The sequence below is a fragment of the Dermacentor silvarum genome, chromosome 7, assembly GCF_013339745.2.
Source record: "Dermacentor silvarum isolate Dsil-2018 chromosome 7, BIME_Dsil_1.4, whole genome shotgun sequence".
Lineage (NCBI taxonomy): Eukaryota > Metazoa > Arthropoda > Arachnida > Ixodida > Ixodidae > Dermacentor > Dermacentor silvarum.
The window spans coordinates 317,497-341,139 of record NC_051160.1 but is presented as its reverse complement, the minus strand read 5'-3'; the positions used below and the strand labels follow the sequence as shown (position 1 = coordinate 341,139).

At 53.8% G+C, this 23,643-nt stretch overlaps 2 protein-coding genes across 2 annotated transcripts in view; both read right to left on the bottom strand.

The window, feature by feature from the left end:
• Positions 1-23,643, bottom strand: part of LOC119457436 (uncharacterized) — a 742,184-nt gene that overhangs the window by 551,327 nt on the left and 167,214 nt on the right. The window lies entirely within an intron of this gene.
• The window catches only part of LOC119457437 (uncharacterized), a 263,718-nt gene that overhangs the window by 144,998 nt on the left and 95,077 nt on the right, over positions 1-23,643 (bottom strand). Inside the window, exon 4 of the mRNA XM_037718989.2 lies at positions 6,896-7,033. Within this exon, the coding sequence (XP_037574917.1) occupies positions 6,896-7,033 (138 nt within the window). The remainder of the gene's footprint in view (positions 1-6,895; positions 7,034-23,643) is intronic.

The window sequence follows — 23,643 nt, the reverse complement described above, 5'->3', positions numbered from 1 at the left end:
GCAATTAAATCAAAGGGTACATAGACTTATAAATTCACGATAGATGTGTAAGGACCGGAAAAAATAACAAATATTCTAAATTTTATTCTAATTGAAAAAGTGAGAACTCCCGACCGGAATAAGCGCACGTGTTTGCAGTAACAAACACACTTCTTAGTGAATACTGCACATAAAACTCTCATTCGCAGAAATTATATTCATAGCAGGTAAATCCATCTTATATATATATATATATATATATATATATATATATATATATATATATATACTGTACGACGCCGAATAGTCGCTTCCGTTCGAATGTAACGCGTAACAGAACCATTGAAGTCTCAAAGGTGAGGGACCGATGCAAGTGAGGACTGTTATTGCGAATAATTGTGCTGCCGGGAAGTCGTGGCTGTTGCCCAGAGGCGCAGTTCCTGAGAGAATTAACGCACGGGTGTTGACAAGTCCTGCTTAAGAAGTTCCTAGCTGTCATTCAACATAAACGCCCCCGTTTGGGGGCAGCCTAGCTGTAAATCTGCTAACTTGATTCAGGCAAGGAAAATTTTTTGACAGTCTCACCATGTTTGCAACCCATTAAAACTGGGTGCCCCATGTGGTACCACACTTATCTTCAACGAACGCAACAGATCTGCACATATCTCTACGTGTATGTGAGGTATGCCGCTCCTTTAATTGTTTCATGATGGTCGTTATGATAGTGCACCGGATAATTGAAAGCAGCCGTTCATATTATACAAGCTGCTGAGTTGAGCGGTCATGCATTTGGGAACGGCATTACATTTATGTATGAAATATAGGATAAGGGTAACATGTTTATCTCGGAAATCAGACTCGAGAATAATTTACAACTATTTTGTTTACACCCCTGTAAAAAAGCCGAAGACCGCAGCCACATGCTTTTCTCTCTTTAATTTAAATAAATTCTTGGGTCTACGTGGTAAAACCACGATATGATTATGAGGTTTAGTTTTCACCACCTGGGCTTCTTTAACGCGCACCTAATATAGAAGTACACGAGTGTTTTTCCATTTCGCTCCCGTCCAATTCCGCGACCATGGGACGGTATTCTGTAAGAATCCAATCAGCGACCGCCAAAATGGGCAGTCCACTAATTAGACTCTTACAGAATACCGCCCCTGGATTGAACCCACGATTTCCATGGAGTTTAGCAGCCCAACGCCGTATCCACTATATATATCCACTAATTAGGCTACCACGCCAGCTTTATTTCTTTCCTTCTTTTTTTTCTTTTTTTTTTTTGAAGTATTGACAGGGAAAAAAATTCCACGCACGGCTTATATACGGCCAAATATGAGCACATAGAATGACTAACTAAAACTGTTTTCGGCGCTCAAGGTCCTACCGCAATAAATGACCCCGTACCAATTACTCCGCATTCTGTTACGCGAGGAAGGCGGAAACTTGATTGAAATGTTGCACTGCGGTTTACTCTTTTTTTATCTATAACAATGCTTCCCGTAAATCTGAGTACAAGGTGCCGGATGGGGCAGATATGCTTTACTTGTTTGAAGCGGCAAGCAGGAAGGTTACATGTGTTTCTCCGTCTGCGTTTCGCAAGACCTACTGATTGAAAACTATATGCGCAACAATACGCACGTGAGATACGTGCTGCTTGAAGAACGAGAAAAATATTTGTTCTGCAAAGGGAACCGTACAATAACATAGTAGAATGAAAGCCGACACTGCGGCCGCAATGCACGTGCATCACCGAGCAGCATTGAAAATAAAATAAAGAAGAGAAAGCAAGGAATTATTAAGGCGTAAATACATGTCATATGCAATTATGAACACTATTTGAGCGGTCTGAACGCAAATATCAGAATGCGAAGTAGTACGAATGACCCTGCCGAGCTGTATCGCCAGCAGTTTCCAACGGCGCGACCTCGATGCGGCCCAATCCACTTCGATCGCAGCGCCGCCACAGTATTTTTCCACATCGGGCGCCTCACTGCAAAGCATGCGCCGTCCCAGCTGCTCGTCCCACTCGACCGTATTCTAGTACACTCTAGCTAGAAGCATGGAGGAAGGAAAAAGTGTCACAGTTTCGCCTTAAGGGCGAAGCAATGAATGCGATAGCAACACAGCAATGTCATACGAAGTAAGGTGAGCGGCTTTGGTAGCAATATGAATTGTAGTAAACATGAGCTTTAAGTAAGCAGGTGTGCTGCGGCGTAAGTAGACCGACATGAAGAGAGACTGGATGACCACGAGAAGGCGCGTGTGAAACAGTGGTGTTGATGAGAAGCGCTTCCCGTGGGCAGCGCGTGCGAAGGGACACACCGGTAGCGCTGCACTGCCGATCCGGGCAGCATTGCATGTGTAGCGTGCGTTGGAAAATGTGGCCCGACTATTACTAACTGAATGAACAAGCGTGGTGTGAGCGCGCACAAACAAACACGAATAGATCACACTGAATGACTGCAGACAACGACTGTCAAAACACCGGCAGCAAGCATACGCCGCTGCGGGCGAAGGTACGTGCGTCTATCGCTTCAACGGAAACTGAGTGGCGAATGTACGGGTCAGAGCCGTGGGGAGATAAGAGACGGTGCGCGCGAGCGACGAGTGACGAGCGCGGTTGTTGGCAGAGAAGTGCCCCCCCCCCTGCTCCCTCCGGCGCTCGCTTCCCGCTTCCTTGCTTGCGCGTGGGAGATTGAGTGCGTTCGCTCTCCGTGATAGCGCGCGTCCCCGCACGATTCCGCTCGGGCATACGGCGCGCGGCGAAGATTTTATCTATAGGGAACCTCACGGCGACGGCGACGACGACGGCGACGGCGACGCCTACGGCAGAAATCCGGTGGAAGTGTCCATATAATTGCTATCGCAATAAAAAACCCGCATTTCCCCGAAGGGGAGTATGAGGAAGTGCGAAGCACGGGGTGATGCTATGAGGGGGCGCGCGCGACTAAACTGCAGAGCCGAGCGAAGGAGACGGCAGCGAGAGAGCACGACTGACGCGCCGGCGCCACACACACAACACGTGACGGCGGAGCGAAACACGCCAGGCGGTTGGAGAGGGGGTGAGCGGTGGGGAGAGTACGCACACGAGGGGCTGTTACCGGGCGAGGAGGGAGCTGTCAGCGCTAAAGCCCCTATATAAAAAAGTAGCGTCACGCTTTGAAGAATGCCGCCGCCTCCTCGCACACCCTGTCCGAGGCCGACGCCGCGTTGGTATTGGCCTAATGGCATCACGTGGACCGCCGAGCCGCCGGACGCTGGCTGCGTTTGTTTACGATCATGCTCCGTCGCCATTTTCGCTTGGTAAGCGTCTACCGACTGGCGAGGAGCGCATGTTGGTACCGTTGCTCTTCCTTGTTGTTTAAGTTTGAGAATGCGTTAAACTAAGTTTTGTGGCAAGTGCGACGTCGCTTCAAGACATTTTCCATAACCATGGCTTGCTGCGCCTTTGGATGCCAAAATACTTCTAGCAAAGGCAAGCGACTCTTCTCGATACCGTCCGGTAAGCGCGATGGGTTAAGAAGAAAGACGTGGATTCATTGAATTGGCAGGAAGAACTTCAGACCAACACCCTCCGCACGACTATGCGAGGTAAGTTGCGAGTACGTGTACTTTGGTGTATTTGGACGTGCATTCGGCGCGCTTAATCGTTTTGTACGCCTACAGGCTTGCATGCGCGGGCACGCGAGCCTTCGCGCGTGCTTAGAAGATTGGCAAGCGCGCATGTTGACGGCTTTGAATCTTGTAATGCCCTATCGAACCTTCAAAGCAGCGGTTGTTTGTGCCCTCTGCCAGCCTTTTTGCGTCATAGCTGATACGCGTCGCGAATTCACATGGTATGGACGGTGCGGATTATTTAGGTTACCGAGGGCTTGCTGGAAGCCAAGATGTTGACATTCGATCACAAACTTATTATTTACACCAATTCGCAACAAGATCTTGCGACACGTCAGCGCGAGGGGAGAGGCGGCGGCCGAGGGTGAGTGCAAACCTAACGGGGGGAGAGGCACACCAGCTGCATGGCGCCGTGACGTCACGGCGCGGAGAGGGTGCGAGGAGCCGGCGCGGCGCGCGCAGCCACGGCGCGGAGGCGCCAGCTGCACAACGCGCCGTGACGTCACGGCGCGGAGAGCGGTGCGGAGCCGGCGCGGGGCGCGCGCAGTCACGTGGGGCGTGACGTCGCTGCGCCGTTGCTACAGACGCTCCTCTCCGCTCCTCGCGCCGTTGCTAGGGGAGAGGAGGAGGAGCGCGGATGCCGGCGGAGTTTTCGGGGTCGCTTAAGAAGTGCATTCGCACTTAAAATGGCTAGAAGGTAGTACACTCTACTTAGAAGGGGAGGTGGGAGCAACGCAGCCTTCGGAGAGCGCGGCCCGTACTCCGTAGCGCAGCTCTTGATGCAGTGAATGATGCTGCCGAGTGGTAGCGCGCGCGTCGACGCTTAGATAGGGTGCCTCGATGCCAGCGCCGGCGCATCGAAGCACCCTGCGCTTAGATGCCCCCGCTGTAGTTTGGCTGCTGCCGGAGCTAGCGAGTGCGCTTGGTTAGTCTTAATTAGTCTTAATTAATTAATGAACGTCTCAAATATTATAATTAGACAAAAAGTGTCATTGAAGAAATTGTAGAGCAACATGAAAAATTCCCGATACAGCTTTATGTTGCTCAATACGTGCTTCATAAAAGTATTTTTCCGAGCGTGAAAGCAGCCCGCGAATACGCGCAAACTTGCTCCCACACGTATACATCTCCTTCGCGCATTCGCGGGAGAGCCACCTCCGCGATGTCACTTAAAAATATGCAAATGCCACGTAGCTGGACAGAACCAAAGTAATGTGGTTTGCCGTCGCTTGGCCACACACGTACACATCGTATACACGTATACAACGCAAAATTGCCGCGCGACCTTCCGCTCGAGGCACCTTGCGTGTATTCGCGGGCTTCTTTCACGCTCAGAAAAACGCTTTTATGTAGCACGTGTTGAGAAACACAAAGCTGTATCGGGAGTTTTTCATGTTGCTCTACAATTTTCTCATTGACACTTTTCATCTAATTATAATATTTGAGAAGTTGATTAATTAAGACTAATTATGTAGTTAGGCGGAATGCAAACAATAATTTCAGCATCTCCAAGCGACGGCAAGCAACATTATCTTGGTTCGTCATCAGACACCGCAAGAAGGGATGTTTTTTTGTTTTTTTTTTCCTGCTATTCTAGCAAGGAACATGGCCTGTTGTGCAGCCGGGCGCAAAAATAGTGCGTCTCTCGTTTCATGCGACTTGCCATTGCTCATGACGGCATGGCAACGTATAAAATTATTGTCACCAGAATGAGGCACAACTGCACAGCGTAAATGCGAACAGAAACGAGCCTCAGCTTGGCCCGGGGAAGACGGGAGCCTGACGAAGAGTGTCACAGGCGAGCCGGTTAGCCGGTTCGCTCCCCGACAGTCCCACGTGGCCAGGTACACACACGATTTCAACTTGTGTACTAAGACTACTTTGGAGAATGTGTGTCAGAGGGGTAGGAAGTTCCCCGCGTAATAAGGAGCGACAGGCGGCCATGGAGTCTGTGAAAATGATAGGCAGGTGCGGGGGGGGGGGGGGGGGAGAGATAGCGGCAAGCAGCTACTATCGCATGTAGTTCAGCAAGTGCGGGATCTGTAACCGAGAGGACTTCTCTATGGAGAATAGCATCGCTGCCCGAAAGAACCACTATGGCAGAGCCGCGTGAGGAGACGCTAGCGTCCGTGTAGTAGAAATGACGGTTTGGATGAGTGCGGAGGAAATGCTGAAAATAGCGGATTCTAGCCGCGCGGCGTTATGCATGTATACAGTGATTCATGTAGCGAGGTAATTGCGCGATGCGTAGAAGTGCCGCGCAGGATGACAAAAGTGCATGCCGTAGAGGTGGTGGAGGGGGACGTGGAGACAGAGAAGCCGACATAGGCCAGGATGTGGCGTCCCTGAGTGGTGGTGCTCAGGCGAAGTTCCTGGTTGCGACGGTGAGCCAAGATAATCTCTTCTGTAGTGTTGTGGACGCCCAGCTGAGCTAGGCGGTCCTTGCTGGCACTGATTGGGCGGCCCAAAGCAATTTTTGTTGCTTTGCGTATATATGAGTACGTCAAGGCGATTAAGGTCCTGTTGGCGAAGAGTTATATAAGGGAGCTGGTAGCGATAGCGAGATAGAAGGAGTGCGTCACGAAGACGAAGAAGTTCAGATTCGCGCAGGCTCCTAACCCGGTTGGAGAATGTGCCGGATCGCGGAAGAGGCTCCGCCATCGGCTTGGATGTAGAGGCCGAGAATTTTTAAGGATTTTACTAGAGGAATGGGATGACGATCCAGTAGTAGCGCTATAGGGGAGGGGGTTGCCATCGCGGATGGTGGACCAGGAGGAGAGCAGATTTAGCGGGTGAGCAAGAAAGCCCGATTGTTTTGGCGGCAGCCGAAGCGGTAGCAAGGGCGTCCTGTAGGCAGTCTTGTATGTATCCCGGTGAACCTAGATAAGACCAGATGGTTATATCATCTGCATAGATAGTATAGCGGATGGAGGTTAACGGTTCGAGGGCGCGGTGAACGACGCACATGGCGAGATTGAAGAGCAGAGGAGAAAGAACTGAGCCTTGCGGTATACCGAGCTGAGGGTGCGAATACACGGATGATGTCGCGGCATCGGCGAATCGTAGGGAGTAGGAGCGACCGCGTAAGAACGAGCGAACGTAATTGTACATGCAAGCGCCACAGCCCGTGCGAGCAAGTTCCTGCAACATTAAATCGTGTGTCACGTTGTCGAAGGCTTTTGAAAGGTCCAGATCTAGTATAGCACGCAGTTTCGAGGTGCTAGTGTATAGGTGACATACCTAGCCTACCTCAAACTGTCCAGGGCAGCCAATAGAGCAGAAGATAATCACGTACCTGGCCTGCAGACGTACTTCCAGTAGATGAGCTCCCTCTGATAGCCGTTTTCGCAGTCACACACGTTGCTCACGCACAGGGCGTGCTCGTCCATTTCGATGCACTGGTTGTGCGAGTAGCACTGGCTCGGGAAGAAACCTGCAAACGAACGTATTTGCGAATGTTACCTCGCGTGACTGGATGAACATTGTGAGTCCCCCATTCCGAAACCAGGGTAGTGGCCACAAAGTTTGTACATTCTAAAAACAATTTACACCATTTTAGTCTTAATTTATCCCCACACAATAATCGTCATTTGCCCTGAGTGACTTTCCTTTAACGCTGCGTGCCCCGTACTTCCAGGTCACGAATAGAAACCGGATTATCAGGGTGACACGTACTCTTAACACGAGCCTTTTCAAGAAAGGAAACGCAAGCAAGACATATGGCGATTGTTGTTTTGGGGAATGATACGCCTCATATGGTGGAAACATTTTGAGAGTGTGCCCGTAATGTCGCAGTTTCGCCCGAAAGGCGAAGCATCGATTGCGATAGCAAATTAGTAGAGAGCTATTCGGAGTAGGGATAGTAGTTTTATCGGCTGCAAAAACTTGGACACATTGGCTTACTAACTGAATTAACAATCGTGGTGTCAGCGCGCACAAGCAAACATGAATAGATCACCCTGAATGACCGCAGCCAACGACTGTCAAAACGCTGGCAGCAAGCGCAAGTTCGCGCGGTCTATCGCTTCAACGTAAACTGAGCGGCGAATGCACAGCGCATACAAAGGTCAGAGCCGTGTGGAGATAATAGACGGTGCGGGCGACCGCCGGGCAAAGCGCAGAGAAGTTGCTGGCAGAGGAGAAGCTGCTCCGCCCCCTCCCCCCTCTTCCCGTTTCTTGCTTTCGTGTGGGAGATTGAGTGGCAAGATACGCCTTTGGTGCCGGAGCACAGCGCCGCCCCGCCTCCCTCCCTCCCATACCCCCACGGCCTTTCGCGGGACAGTCGCGTTTGCTTTCCGCCGTGCGTTCGCTCTCCGTGATAGCGCGCGGGGGAGTTCGCCCTCCGTGATAGCGCGCGTCCCCCGCGCGCTTTCGCTCGCGCATACGGCGCGCGGCGACGATTTTATCGCCTTTGGAATCTATACGGAACCTCACGGCGACGGCGACGACGACGGCGACGACAAACGGCGACGGCGACGCCGACGGCAGAAATCCGGTTGAAGTGTCCATATAATTGCTATCGCAATAAAAACAAGTCTGCGGCTCTCACGCGCTGTGGGAATCGGTTTAAATTAAGCTTTCGTTGGTGTTTATGAAGAACGCGTTTTGCCTCATCCTAATAAAAATAAATGCTAATAATACAGATAAACCTCTCCTGCTTAACGACGATTTGCAAGTACAAATAACCCGACCAATTTTGCACGTTTTTACTGGGAACCGCCTCGCCCAAAATGTTATGCTCGATCATGCACATGCTACGCCTGACGACGAAGGAACGACGATCATGTAATAACCACGACGGCATGAAGATGGTTGTGTGACGACGACAAAACGACGACGATGGAAAAGACTGCGCTGGTGTGTGTTTCCCTTGTTGTGTTTCGTCTTTGTTCCCCTGTCGACGATGGAATGACGACGACGGCATGGTGACACTGCAATCACTACGACAAAAACACGACGACGGCATGACGACGACCGCCTGATGCAATTACGACAATGGCATGAAGACCATGTGATGACGACCCTGTAGTGACGACGGTGGTATGGGGACGACAGCGTGATGCCGATGCTGGAACAACGGTGTGACGAAAGGAATGACGACGATATTTATTGAATACTGTCAACACCCGACTGGGGGTCATTACAGAAAGGGCAAAATAAATATGGTAGAAAGCACAGCTAAACAAGCAAATCGATACAAAACAGTCACTACATAAGAAAAATAGGATGGCGATGCTAAAATGATTATAATGCTATGATGACGATGGCATGAAAAAGGTGGAATGACCTCGACACCATGACGACGACGGCGTGACTACAAAGGCATGACAACAATGGGATGACAACAGTGGAACCACTACGACAAAATGACGACAATGACGGTATGACGGCTCGAAGGTGGCGGCGTGATGACGACGACATAACAACACAGTGACAGCGAAAGAGTGTCGGAAGGGTGACTATGACATTCTTTATTTGGTACATACTGCCGGCCTGAGTGTCAGGCCTTGGGAAGGAGTGGGTATGAAACAATACAAGAATAAGTGAAATACAAGAATACAAAATTTCTGTACCAACAGCATTCTAACGTTGCGCGTGACGTGTGACAGCACTCGGCACTGCGCATAACAAAGTCGTATTTGATATCTCAGCTCTTTAAAAAAAAGGAACGAACGAACGCACATGAATGAAAACGCATGCATGACAAATACGCATGATAAATAGAAGGCAAGTACTTATCGAAAACGTTCAAGCGCGCACATGAAAGACGAAATAGTAGGGCTTTCGACCACCTCAGCGGGCAGGTCGTTCCCGTTACGGATTGTACGCGGGAAGAACGAGTTTTTAAAAGCATTCGTTTTGGCCAAGTATTCACTGACTTTCCTGGAGTGGAAGGATCGAGTTTGCCGTCGCTGTACTGGTTGAAAGTATAAATTCTTATCTATTCCTAATTTGTCATGATACAATAAATAGAAAAGTTTTAGTCTATCACGATACCGCCTTGTCTCCAAGCTCTCCAAGTTGCCTGTCTGTAAAAGGGCTGCAGGGGATATTTTCCAACTATAAGAGTTATAAATAAATCTAGCCGATTTCCTCTGTACTTTCTCGAGTTTTTGGATGTTAGTTTTTGTATGGGGGTTCCAAATTACTGCGGCGTATTCGAGGATCGGTCTGACATAAGTTTTATAGGCCAAGAGTTTAATTCCTGTCGTTGATTTATCTAAAGATCTGCGAAAATATCCTAAGCGTTCCTAAACAACGAAGGAATGGTGACAATGGCAAGAGTGCGATAAAATGACGACGGCCGCATGACAACGACCGCGTGTTGGTGTTTAGAGTTCACATTTGCACTTACGTGCATCACCTGCCGCCGCGGGCCGCATCGATTCGCACTATATCTCGTGTTTTCACTATGTCCGGCACCAGCCAACCTTGCAATACTGTAGCCAACAGCCTGTAGCGATGAGAACTGCCCGACGACGGTGGCGTGACGAGTAGATTGTATTTAGTATGACTCACGCATTCGACGAGACCTATTCGGCAAGATAGCAGCCACAGCAACGGGAAAATCGAATGAAGTTTCGCTTTAATCAAAAAAGAAGACGAAGAAGGGAACAAGGACGCTGACGGACGAAGCGCAAACTAGTAACTCTTTATTTTTGTTAGAGACAAAAACACCGTATATCCACGAAGTGAATGATGATGAGTGGGCGAAGCACCGCGGGCTTATTCGGTGAACCGTGAATCCCCCGACGCGGGCAAGCGGACCCAGAGGCGCCGAGAGCGCGGGAAGCGGCAGCAAAACGCCGCAAGCGTCCTCTACCTGAGGTTGGTGGCGCCGATGCTCGGTTCAAGCGCGAGCTTCGCGAGCCCTCAGCTCCGGGTACGCTTGCCGGCGTTGCCGTACTGCTGCAGCTTTGCGAGCTCTCAGGTCCGGGTCCACATGCCGGCGTTGGCGTGCTGCTGCAGCTTCGCGAGCCCTCAGCTCCGGGTCCGCTTGCCGGCGTTGCCGTTGTGCTCCAGCTTCCCGTGCCCTAGACTCCGGGTCCGCTTGTTGTATGCGTCGCTGCAGCAGCTTTGCGAGCCGTCGACTCCGCTTGCAGTTGAGCCGCCACTCTCGCCTTTTCAAGGGGAACGCTGCCGGCGCTCGGAGACAACGGACGCATCCGCATCGAGCTCCGTGATTTTCCGACTTTCTCGCCGTAAATGTTCTTCTAGGTAAATGCTTTTTGCACGAGTGGGTGCGCGAAGTGTTTCCGAACCCGTGGATACCAATTTCACGTGCTTTCTGACGGCCATTCTCAAGTGAGAGTTTCTTTTTCCCTCGACCACATTTTCTCGCCCGACGGTTGGGCCTAGCGCAGTTGCGCGCCTAGGCTCAGCGAGGCCGCGCGTTCTTTTGCGGCCGCCCGCCTTTCCTACCGCACCCGGCCGCCCACCGACATGAAGTGCGTAGTAGAAGGAAACACGATCTCGACCGACGAATGGGAGGACGACTCTTGGCAGCCGCCGCCCGGTTTTCGTGCCCAGGAGAAGCGAAGGCTCGAGCTTCGCCAAGCCACGCCGGACCCGAAGGACGCCGAGCAAACGCGGCCACCTCGCAACGATCCGAAGCCACGACCGCCGCCCCAGCGACGACGCGGCCCCTTACCCAGGATGCCGGCCGACGCCATCCACATCGTGGGACGGCCCAAAGTCCCAATCGACCTCACGAAGCTGCCGCCCTGGCAACTATACGAAGCCCTACTCAAGGCAGCGTCGCTACCGGACCAGCCGCCGGCGTCCCGCGACCAAGTGAGGGTCCACCCTACCAACAATACATTTACTCTAAGCGTGCAAGACTCAGCTCGAGCAAAGACGTACCTCCAAGTTACGTCCCTAAAATTCGGGGACCAGGCCATCGAAATTCACATTTACGCCCCGCCGCCAGACGATGCGTTTCGTGGGATCATGTTCCACGCATTCGACAATTTTTCTGATGAAGAAATCCTGCAAGACCTACAGGAGAGCAACCCGAATATGCCCGTGGTGGGCGGCCGCCGTATGGGACGGACCAGTCACATACTCGTTACGATGCTCGGGGATCATCTACCCCGATGGATATTTTACCACGGCGTGCACATACGCCTCTACCCTTTCTATCGGAAGGTGGAAGCCTGCTTCAATTGTCGCAAGGTGGGCCACCGAACCGACGTGTGCCCTCATCCCAGACGCAACCGCTGTTCCCGTTGCGGCGAAGACCACCCGCCGGCCCCGCAAGACGCCCAGCCGACATGCCAGGCCCGCTGCATTGTTTGCAACGGCGGACACACCACAAACAGTTCCAACTGTAAATATCGCTTCGTGAAGAAGCCAACGCCATCCGGTCCAAACTCAAACCGGTCTAAATCGCCTCGACGACCGTCGATCCTACGAACCGGCCGCTCGCCGTCCCGCGATCAGTCTTTCCCGCCTCTCGGCCAACCACCGCAGCAAGAACGGGCCAGTCGCTCGAGATCCCGCACCGGCAACAGATCTCCGTCCCGCTCGAGGACCCCGTCAACCAGCAGCTACTTCTTGGCCTCGTCCTCCCGGGGCGCTTCGACATCGGTCGACTGTTCCTTGGATTCGACCAAGGGCTCGTCGCAGTCGTCGTCCGGCCCCACGAAGGTTGCCTGGGCCCAAGGACCCCCGTCCTCGCTGAAGTCGTCGTCACAGGACCCGTCGCAAGACACACAGGTGAGGGAGCTGGTCAGAGAGAATACCTCCCTTAAGGCCCCATTGTCCTCGCAGCAGTCCCAAATCTCAACACTCCTATCCCAAATAGAAAACCTCACTCAGCACATACAGTCGCTGGACTCCAAATTGAATAGGGCCCTCATCCAACCGCCCGTAACAACCACCGTCCCACAGCAGCAGCAGCAGCCGCAAGCCGCCGCTGCGGGAAAGCGTAAAGCCACCACTTCAACTGAGTCGCTTCAAATAGACGCATCCATTACAGGGGCAGTCACGAAAGCCGTAGCTGAGGCATTTCAAGCCAGCGACGCAAAGCTCGAATCCCGCTTTAACGCCTTGGATGCGAAATTCGAGACCCGTCTCAATACCATGCAACAAGCCATAGATGCCCGCTTCGCAAATCTAGAGCAGGCAATCGGCAACACGCACGCTTCGTACAACACTCTGAAGCAACACACAGAAAATGCGCTCGCTAGCGTTCATAAGCATCTTGGACGCCACCGCTCCTCATCGCGCAGTCGCCCCTCCACGCCGCAAGGGGCCACTCCCATGAATTAATCATGGCTCGTACAAATCTGATCGTATGGCAGTGGAACTTCAGGGGGTACCGCAAAAAACGCAGCCATCTGCAGCAACTCATAAAGAAATTACAAAACGATCCGCAGGCAAACACTGAATCAATTCCGGACGTCATCGCGTTGCAAGAAACGTCCGCCCCAGCCACCCTTCCTAGCTACGCGGCCTACCAGCAGCTCGACCCGCACGGCTCCCCTTGCACTTCCAAGCTTGTACACAACAACCTGACGGCCACACAGCACGATATAGAATACACAGACATCCCACACACACTCGTCGAAATCCTACCACGAAAACGCATGGACCGGTCGCTATTCGTTCTGAACGTTTATTGTTCCCCGCGAGCAGCCGTAGAAAATTTCTGTCATCTTTTTCGCAAAACACTAGCACTCGCCGGCGACGCACAACTGCTCGTGCTCGGCGATTTCAACGCACGCCACCCTGACTGGGGCTACATGCACACAAACCCCCGAGGCAAAAAGCTATGGTCCCTCGTGCAGGATCTGCGCCTTACTTTGCTAAACGACCCGCAACAGCCGCCCACCCGAATAGGCAACAGCGTATGCCGCGACACCTCGCCAGACCTCACGTTTTGCAAGAACGTGACGCGAGCGTCCTGGGAGAACACGGGCCTACTTGCGGGCAGCGATCACTACATCCTTGCGACCACAGTGCAGACATTCGTCTGCAAGAAGCCCAAGCCCACGGCACGCATCACGGAATGGCCCAAGTTCCGCAAGCTGCGCGAAGAGCAAGCCCCGGACGCCATTACCGACCTCCGCGACTGGATCTCTTCTTTGCACGAGCACGTGAACATCACGACGCGCGAGATAGAAGCGACCGCCACCGATTCGCCTACGACTGACTCTCGTCTTCTGCACATGTGGGATGCGCATGCGAGCCTCCTCCGCAGGTGGCGACGGCAACGACACAACAGGAAGCTGCGCCGCCGCATCGAGGCGCTCGCACGCGATATCGAAAGCCACAGTCACGCCCTCGCGCGGCAACAGTGGGGCCAGTTGTGCGACGGCCTGAACGGACAGATGAGCAGCAAGAAAACTTGGCATCTTCTGCGTCACTTGCTCGATCCCGGCACTTCAAAGTCGTCAGCCCAGAAACAGCTGCAACAGCTCCTGCACAACTACCCGGGAACGGACGCCGACTTACTCGACGAGCTAGCCGACCGCTACGTGGGCCTTGCCCCACCGAATACACCGCCACCACCGTTGCCCCCTTACAATGGCGATCCAAACCCCACGCTTGACGCCGATTTTACGGAGGCCGAAATGTATGCGGCTTTTCTCAAACTTCACACGACTTCGGCGCCCGGTCCCGACGGCGTTACAAACAAAGTACTAAGAAACCTCGACAACAAATCGGTTGTCGCACTCACGCAGTATGCAAACGAGTGCTGGCATTCGGGCAAACTACCTCAAGAATGGAAACACGCGAAACTCGTGTTCATCCCGAAACCGGGCAAAAAGATGGATATCGCCAACTTGCGTCCCATCTCGCTCACCTCGTGCCTCGGCAAATTGATCGAACACGTAGTCCTCGCCAGACTGCAAACTTACGCGGAAGAGAACGACCTGTTTCCACCGACGATGCTGGGGTTCCGTGCCCATCTTTCCACGCAAGACGCACTCGTTCAAATACATCACGACATACTTCGGACACCGCCTCACGCGGGAACCCGCGCCCTGTTCGGCATCGACCTCCACAAGGCCTTCGATACGGTGCAACACGCGGCTATTAACTCGAACCTTGCCGCCATACATCCGGGCGAGCGCACGTACAATTACGTATGTGAATTCCTTTCAAACCGAACGGTAGAGCTCTCACTGGCCGGCGGCCTCACGTCCGCACGAATGAACCTCGGGGACAGAGGCACCCCTCAAGGGGCAGTCCTCTCCCCATTTCTTTTCAATCTGGTCATGAGTACACTTCCTGCCTCACTCGACGAGATCCCCGGCTTACGCCACACCATCTATGCCGACGATATTACACTGTGGACGGCCACTGGTTCGGATGGCCAGATTGAAGAGACCCTTCAACGTGCCGCCGACGCCGTCGTTCACCACGCAACGCAGGCAGGCCTCAAATGTTCGGAGAGCAAATCTGAACTCTTGCTGCTTAGACCTCCCGACCGCCGCAAGATCAAACACCCCCCTTTACCGACCATCCAAGTCTACGTAAATGGCACGGCTTTACCGCAAGTGAACCACATGCGAATCCTCAGTCTTCACGTCCAAACAGGCTAATACAACACCACCACGCTCGACCGGCTGACCGTTGCGGTCACACAGACGGCCCGTCTCATCGCACGCGTGTCTGCCCGCCGGCAAGGCATGCGCGAAAAGGAACTTGTCCAACTCATTCACGCCTTCGTGATATCGCGCATCACCTACGCCCTACCGTACCTCCGCCTTTTACGCACCGAAAAGGACAGAGTCGAACGACTCATTCGCAAGGTCTACAAGCTAGCTCTAGGCCTTGCCCCCACCACCTCCACGACACATCTCCTGAGCCTCGGTCTTCACAACGCCCTCGACGAATTGATTGAGGCACATCGCACTGCCCAAATACAACGTCTTCGCGGAAGCAAGACCGGCCGGTGGATCCTCGATCGCATCGGCCTCACTGCATCGCCCTCTGGCCAAGACCCGATCTGCCTACCTTCTCCGATACGACAACGCTTTGTAGTAAAACCACTACCGAAAAACATGCTGGCCGGTCACCACGACGGGCGTCGACAGGCGAGGGCGCAGGCCCTGCACGAGACCTACGCCTCAAGCACAGAGGCAGCATATGTAGATGCGGCCCGTTACACCTCGCAGTCGAAAGCGTACGCTCTCAGCGTTATGGCTATCCGCACTCCCTCGGACACGACCACTGCCTTACGCATCGCCGGCTCCGTCCGCGCCCTAAACCCCGCCGAAGCCGAAGAAGCGGCTATCGCGCTTGCGGCATCTGCCGGTTACACTACAATACTTAGCGATTCGAAAACCGCCATATTTCACTTTGCTCGCGGCACCGTCACCCCTGGCACACTACGCCTTCTTCAACCCCTCGCTCGTCAGTCTGACGACGAGGACCCCCCACCCATCTCGCTAGTTTGGGTCCCTGCACACGCGGGCAACCCGGGAAACGAGGCCGCCCACCGGCAAGCTCGAGGATTCGTCAACCGAGCGGCGGGCAGTGCCACGGATCCCGAGGAGGGCCCCGGCGAGCCTCTGACCTCGTATCACGAAATCGCGCAACACTACTGCCTCGCTCGCCAAACAAAACCGCCACCGCACCCCAAACTCACGAAACCCCAGCAAATCGTTTGCCGCCGCCTTCAGACCCATTCGTTCCCTTGCCCGCAAATATACAGTCACATATACCCCGACCTCTTTAGCCAACACTGTTCGCAGTGCGGCACGACCGCCACCCTTGCCCACATACTCTGGGACTGCAGCGAGGACCCACCCCCGCCTGATCTACTGACCACTCCCTCGCCCGAAGCGTGGGATAACGTGCTCCGGAACTCTAGCCTCGACGTGCAACTCCGGGCCATTCAACGAGCCGAGGAGGATGCGGCCAGGCACCGCCTGACCACCATCCTTCAGTGAATTTTTTTTCACTTAAATAAAGTTGTTTCTCTCTCTCTCTCGCCTTTTCATCCATAGCGGGCGCGCCGTTATCAGAAGCGACCGTTATCATCCATGTCTGAAGAGAGAAAGATAGCGCGCGTCGGAAACGAACGCCCTTGTAACGAACGCCCTATATATATATATATATATATATATATATATATATATTGTGTGTGTGTGTGTGTGTGTGTGTGTGTGTGTGTGTGTGTGTGTAATGTACATATACCGTATCTCTGGTTTGGATGGAGACCGCTAGGGGCGCTGCGGTGCACAAGGGCGTTCGTTCCCGACGCACGCTCTTTCTCTCTCGTCCGTAGCTCTGGTTTTCATGAAGTCCGCTAGGGCCTTCATATATATATATATATATATATATATATATATATATATATACTGTACATCTGTACAGTATATACAGCGCTTATATAGCCCTTGTGCACCGCAGCGGCCCTAGCGGTCAGCGTCCCTACGGACAACGGACAACGAGGGACAAGGGTCGGCCCTAAGGCGCTTCGCCCCTAAAAACAGCAGATTCAGCGTGCTCTGTTGAAATCTATGTACAGCGAAGCTTTTCGTAAATGCATAAGGAATACTGAAACAGGTGTTCGTGTTTATTAAGGCGAAAGCCTTATACGTCTTCTTTTGACGTGGCCTTGAAAAAGTAGAGCCAGAAATCGGGCAAAAAATCGGTAAGAAATATGTACAAGAAAGCAATAACTGAATAAGATAATTACAAACCCCATAACATTATATATAAAGCCATAGGTAATTGCATGATGAATATAAATATCGATAATTGATCATGACAGTCAATAAATTAATTGTGATAATCAGCATGACAAAGCGGAAAATGGGTCGAAAAACCCAAAACGTGGCCCAGAACCGAGAATTAATGGCAGGAATGATAGGACAGTCATGGGTCTCAAGGAAGGAAAAAGTGGAGAATGAAAGGCAGGGAGGTTAACCAGTTCAGCACAACCGGTTTGCTACCCTACACATGGGAGCGGGATGAGGGGGAGTGAAAGATGGGGAGGAGAGAGTTCACATAGCACAGCACACACATCGTCAGTAACAGTCCGTCACTATTGCGTGGTACGTGACATCACTGTCACAGTCGCTTGTCTAAGCCCGTGGCTTTTAAAAACCCAAGTAGTCCCTTCGTCGCCTTCAGCTGCGATGTCTTCTGTCGACGACACGCGAGAATCGATTCAATTCACATTGGTCTATTGTCAAGGTGCGCTAGAACGGACGCCAGGGACTGTTTCGGAACATTATATTCAGGACAGTCGCATAGAATGTGTTCTAGCGTCTCCTCGCAAAGACATTGGTCGCAAAGACATGGGTGTCAATGCGTGTAAGTATGGTTATGATGGTAATGATAATGATAAAAAATGGGTATACAGAGAGATGAATGAGGTGACTTAAAGTGAATTGATGGTGAATTAAAGTGGGTTAGTCGGGTGATAGAAATCAAACGAAATGTAATGATGAGATATAGTGAACTAAGATAATCAAGATTAAACGAGAGTGAATTAAGTGAATGAAGGGGAATCAAGCGGTGATAGGGTGAATCATGAGTGATGGAAATTGGAAATTTGGAGTAATAGAGCAAGCCAAGTGTGATAGAAATAAAACCGAGATTATAGAGTGAATGAAGCTGAACCAAGCAGGGATAGAATGAAAAAAGTGTCACAGTTTCGCCCTAAGGGCGAAGCAATGAATGCGATAGCAACACAGCAATGTCATACGAAGTAAGGTGAGCGGCTTTGGTAGCAATATGAATTGTAGTAAACATGAGCTGATTAAGTAAGGAGGTGTGCTGCGGCGTAAGTAGACCGACATGAAGAGAGACTCGATGACCACGAGAAGGCGCGTGTGAAACGGTGGTGTCGATGAGAAGCGCTTCCCGTGGGCAGCGCGTGCGAAGGGACGCATCTGTAGCGCTGCACTGCCAATCCGGGCAGCATTGCATGTGTAGCGTGCGTTGGAAAATGTGGCCCGACTATTACTAACTGAATGAACAAGCGTGCTGTGAGCGCGCACAAACAAACATGAATAGATCACACTGAATGACTGCAGACAACGACCGTCAAAACTCTGGCAGCAAGCGGATACGCCGCATAGGCGAAGGTACGTGCGGTCTATCGCCTCAACGGAAACTGATCGGCGAATGGCGCATAAAGGTCAGAGCCGTGTGGAGATAAGAGACGGTGCGAGCGAGCGACGAGCGCGGTTGTTGGCAGCGTAGAAGTGCGCCCCCCCCCCCCCCCCCCCCCGCTTCCTCCGGCGCTGGCTTACCGCTTCCTTGCTTGCGCGTGGGAGAGATAAGAGACTGTGCGGACGAGCGACGAGCGCGGTTGTTGGCAGAGAAGTGCCCCCCCCTGCTCCCTCCGGCGCTGGATTTCCGCTTCCTTGCTTGCGCGTGGGAGATTGAGTGCGTTCGCTCTCCGTGATAGCGCGCGTCCCCACACGCTTCCGCTGGGGCATACGGCGCGCGGCGAAGATTTTATCTATACGGAACCTCACGGCGACGGCGACGCCGACGGCAGAAATCCGGTTGAAGTGTCCATATAATGGCTATCGCAATAATAAAGAGTGTGGGAATTATGAAGGTTCATATTTCCCCGCGTCCTTACGCGTAGTAGTAAGTGGTTCTTGAGGAAAGGGAAAGGTTGACGCTATCTTCTGCAGCCCTTGAGGGAGCACAGCTCAGCGCCAACCTTACGCGCGCCACGGAAGTGAGGAGAGCAGACGCCTTTTTCCCTCTTCCCGTTCGGGGAGCCAAACGGCTTTTCGTGCGGTGGCGCGATCCTCCTGGAAACCGGTTGCAAACGCAGCGGTGACGTGTACGCGGAGCCCCGCGCTCATTGGACCGAGCCCAGAACGAGGCCGGGCGGTCGCGATCGGCGCGACCGGCGCACGCCGGAGAAATGAGAGACTACTGCGAGCCGCGACGAAGGACGGAGCTCAGGTAACCATCTTGTTCCCTTCCTTTGTCGTGCCCTACCTCGTTCGATCACTATCGACCCCGACAAACGTCGAGGTCGACTCTATAGCCTGCTTCCACGCGAATTCCCATGGAGCAATAAACCCTTTTTATACTTGTTACACTATCGTGTGTTGTCGTGTTTCTGCCTGTCCTTGTACCGCCGAACCCCGGTAGTAGAAGGCAAGCGCAAGGGAGTTGGCCGTCAAGCCTAAGCCTTACGACAAAGGCGGCTTGAGAGAACCTGGAGACTACAACTGGCGCCCAACGTGATTTCTCGTTTGCAGACGCAATCGAGCAGCCGGCTCCCGCGACACGATGACGAGCCCGCAGTACGAACTTAGCGATCTCATGGAGTTGGCCAATATTTGCAGTCGGGCCAGGGAAAACTCGGGCCTCGTTGCATCGGCCGCGTCACCCACAAATGTGGGCCGTGCAAACACGTACTGCACTACCGCACCCGCTAAAAATGTTGGAGTGCCCGACCCCGCGCACCTCACCAACACGCCGGCATTCTTCGGCGGGTTACCGAACCTATTCTCTTCAGTCGGGGAAATCTTGGTTCCCTCCGTGCGCGCCGTCAACACAGCGGATTACGGCGGCGGTTCCCGGAGCCCCTTTTCGAACGGCGAAGAACCTCCGTCCGCCACACGCGTCCTCAGAACGTCGGAAAATTTCGGTGTACACTACCCAGGGCTCGACTCAGACGAGGTCGTGCCCGTAGCAAATGCGCCCGCCGCCGGCGCAGCCGCCCCGGGCACTTTGAGCGCGCACTCGGTCTGGCCAAACGGCGCAACTCCGTCGGCTCTCCGTCACGCAGCGAGATCGCCACGCGTCACGGAGCTCCATAGTGACCAGTGCCCAGTAAACACGGGGGCCTCCGCAAACGGGCCGGACAGTGTTGGCAGTTCCAATAGCGGAGGAATGCCTGCAGACGCGGCAAATCCCGTGCACACGCTGGCGAGCGCTTTGCAACAGGTGTTGCAAACCGCGATTTCACCCGGGCCTCGAATCGGAGTACCGATACCGGCGTACAGTGGTTACGGCGATCAGATGAGCGCTAATTTATTTTTTATTTTTTTTTTTTACTGGCGTTGCGACAGTACGAGCAAGCGACTGGCATGCGCGAGAGCGCGGTGTTGGAGAGAGTTCTCCCGGTTGTTCTAGTTGGCCAGGCCGCCCGGTGGTACCGTTTGGTTGGCCACACGGCGAGCAGCATGGACGAGTTTCGTAGGCTATTTAGAGACGAATTCCTTCCGTACGACTACCGACTGCAGATGCGGAGGGAGTTGGAGCTGCGCACGCAAGCCCCGGACGAATCGCTGGTGGAGTATGTCCGAGCGATGCAAGAGCTTTTCGAGTACGCGGAACAAGCTGGCCGCAGAATCACGCCGGGTGCAAGCCGAAATCTCGGCAGCCCGCGCGTATCGACCACCGCCGCCTCCATCGGAGTCCTTGGAACCAAGCTGCGCTTGGCACGGCAGCGGGCGCACGAGCAGCGAACACGCTGCGATGCCGGGTCGGTCCTCGGGTGCACCCGTGCCGTTCGAAATCTCGGACCGCGCCCTCGATCCCTACTCATACGGGTGGAGGACCGCGCAAGCAAGACAGTCAGGAGGCTTGTCCGGCGCGCAACATCACGCCCGATCAGACGATCGCAGACCAGTGACGCAGCTAGGCGGACCCGATAGAAACGCGATCACGTACGGCCGACCTCACCCTGACGATTGGGGATCGGCGGAGCAGCCCCGCTTCGCTCAAGCCACGGCGAGGAACACCGTGCGCTGTTTCAACTGTGCCCAGACGGGACACATCGCGCGTGAGTGCTCTAACCAGCAGGGAAACGAGGCGGGCCGCCGGTAACACTGCCGGCGGCCACGGCAACAGCCTGCGAGGCAAACACCATCGCGGCATCTTCAGTCTTTCGAGTCGGAGCGCCGAACAACGTGAATGCCCCTTTTATAGATCTCGCAATCGCGGGGACTACCTTCAAAGCACTACTCGATACCGGGGCAAGTGCATCGATGATCGGAGACGAGGTCGCCTCCCACCTCGAACAGAGAAGGGTCAAGTTACGGCAACGAAAACTACCTCTTCAATTGGCGTGCGGAGAGGCCTGCTCGAACGGCGATGTGCGACTCGTCGTGCGGTGGAATCAGCGGCGGCAGAGGCAGCGATTCATTCATCTGACGGACCTCACGGTCCCAGTAATCCTCGGCCAAGATTTCTTGGCGAAGAGTGGCATTGTGATCGACTTCGGCAACGGTGGTTACCGCAACCACTCGTTGGCGCCGCTCGCGCATTTCGCCGCACCGGCATTCGCCGAAGTGGAAAGGAGGAATCTTCTCGAAGAGAGCAACGCGTCCCGCGCACTGCCGAAACCGCTGGCGGCGGCCTGTCAACACGGATTTTCGCCGAGACCGGATCGGAAAAGGTGCGATCTCCTGGCGGACGTCAGTGATCTGACAGAGCACGAGCGAGACCGCGTCTTATCGTTGTTAAACGACTTCGATGAGATGTTTACAGACCGCCCAGGATGCACTAAGTTGGTACAACACCGCATCGAGAGGGCGACGCGCAGCCTTGGAAATCCAACCCTAGACCGGTCAGTCCTGCCAAACGGGAGGCAATTGACGCGGCGCTACAGGAGCTGCTCGAGGCTGGTATCGTCCGGCGGTCCACGAGCCCCTGGGGTTTCCCAGTCGTGCTCGTCCCCAAAAAGGATGGGAGTTCCCGTCTCTGTGTGGACTACCGGCGGCTGAACACAGTCACGAAGAAGGATGCGTATCCCTTCCCAAGGGTGGACGAGATAGTTTCCAACCTCGGCGGAACGAAGTACTTCTCTACGTTGGATGCTAGCAAAGGTTATCTCCAAGTAGAGATGCGGCCAGGCGACGAGTGCAAAACGGCATTTACTTGCCACAGGGGCCTCTACGAATTCGTGCGGATGCCCTTCGGTCTCTCCGGAAGTCCGAGCACGTTTCAACGGCTGATAGACCGCGTACTTGGGGACGCCAAATGGCATCACGCGCTCGCCTATCTCGACGATATCGTCGTGTACTCGCACACCTTTGAAGAACACTTGGATCATCTCCGAGACGTCCTGGGAAAACTCCGGACAGCCGGCCTCACACTCAACCCGGCCAAGGCGCAAATCTGCAGAGCAGAAGTGAGCTTGCTCGGTTACCGGGTGGAACGAGGGCAGGTGTCCCCGGACCCGGAGAAACTTCGAGCAATCGTCGAGTTTCCAGAACCGCAGGACGTGAGTGGTGTACGCCGCTTTCTTGGGATGGTAGGCTACTACCGACAGTTCATTCCCAACTGCGTCCGCATGCAAGCCCCGTTAACAAAACTGTTGAAGAAGGGCATGGCTTGGGAATGGGGGCAGGAGCAACGGCAAAGCTTCCGCCATCTCACTCAGGCCATCGCAGACACAGCCTCACTGAAACTACCGGACCTAAACAGGCATTTCGTGATCCAGACAGATGCCTGCGATTTCGGAATTGGTGCAGTGCTCCTTCAGTCAGAAGGGACTGAGCTACGCCCGGTGGCATTCGCAAGCCGCGCGATGACGCCGGCAGAGCGCAACTATTCAGTGACGGAGAAGGAATGTTTGGCAGTGATCTATGCACTCCGAAAATTCGAGATGTACGTAGAAGGAACAAGGTTGACAGTCGAGACCGACCACATGGCCTTGACTTGGCTGACCCGCCTCCGTGAGCCAAGCGGGAGGCTTGCACGTTGGGCCCTGACCTTACAGCGCTTACGGGCGCCGGTGAAGGACACCCTACCAGCCGGTCACGAGGAGGAGGAGGGGGCAGCCGAGCCGCTCTCATCGCGGGAAAGCCGGGGAGAAGGAAAAACCCCGCCGGCACAAAACCAAGAGCACGTGCATCTCGTTAAAGTGAGACCGCCCCTCGAGATTGCATTCAGCAGAGATCAGCTCATCAGGGCTCAAAAGGACGACACTCACTGTCAAAACCTGGTCGCCAGCCTCAGGGAAGAGACGGACCCAGAGAGAGGAGTCGGAGAGCGCACGGAAACCGCCGGTACGACGGTGGGTGCGGGCTCTAGGGTAGCTGAGACTGAGCTAGAGAGCTATCTGCTTGATGCAGACGGAGTTTTGCTGAAATA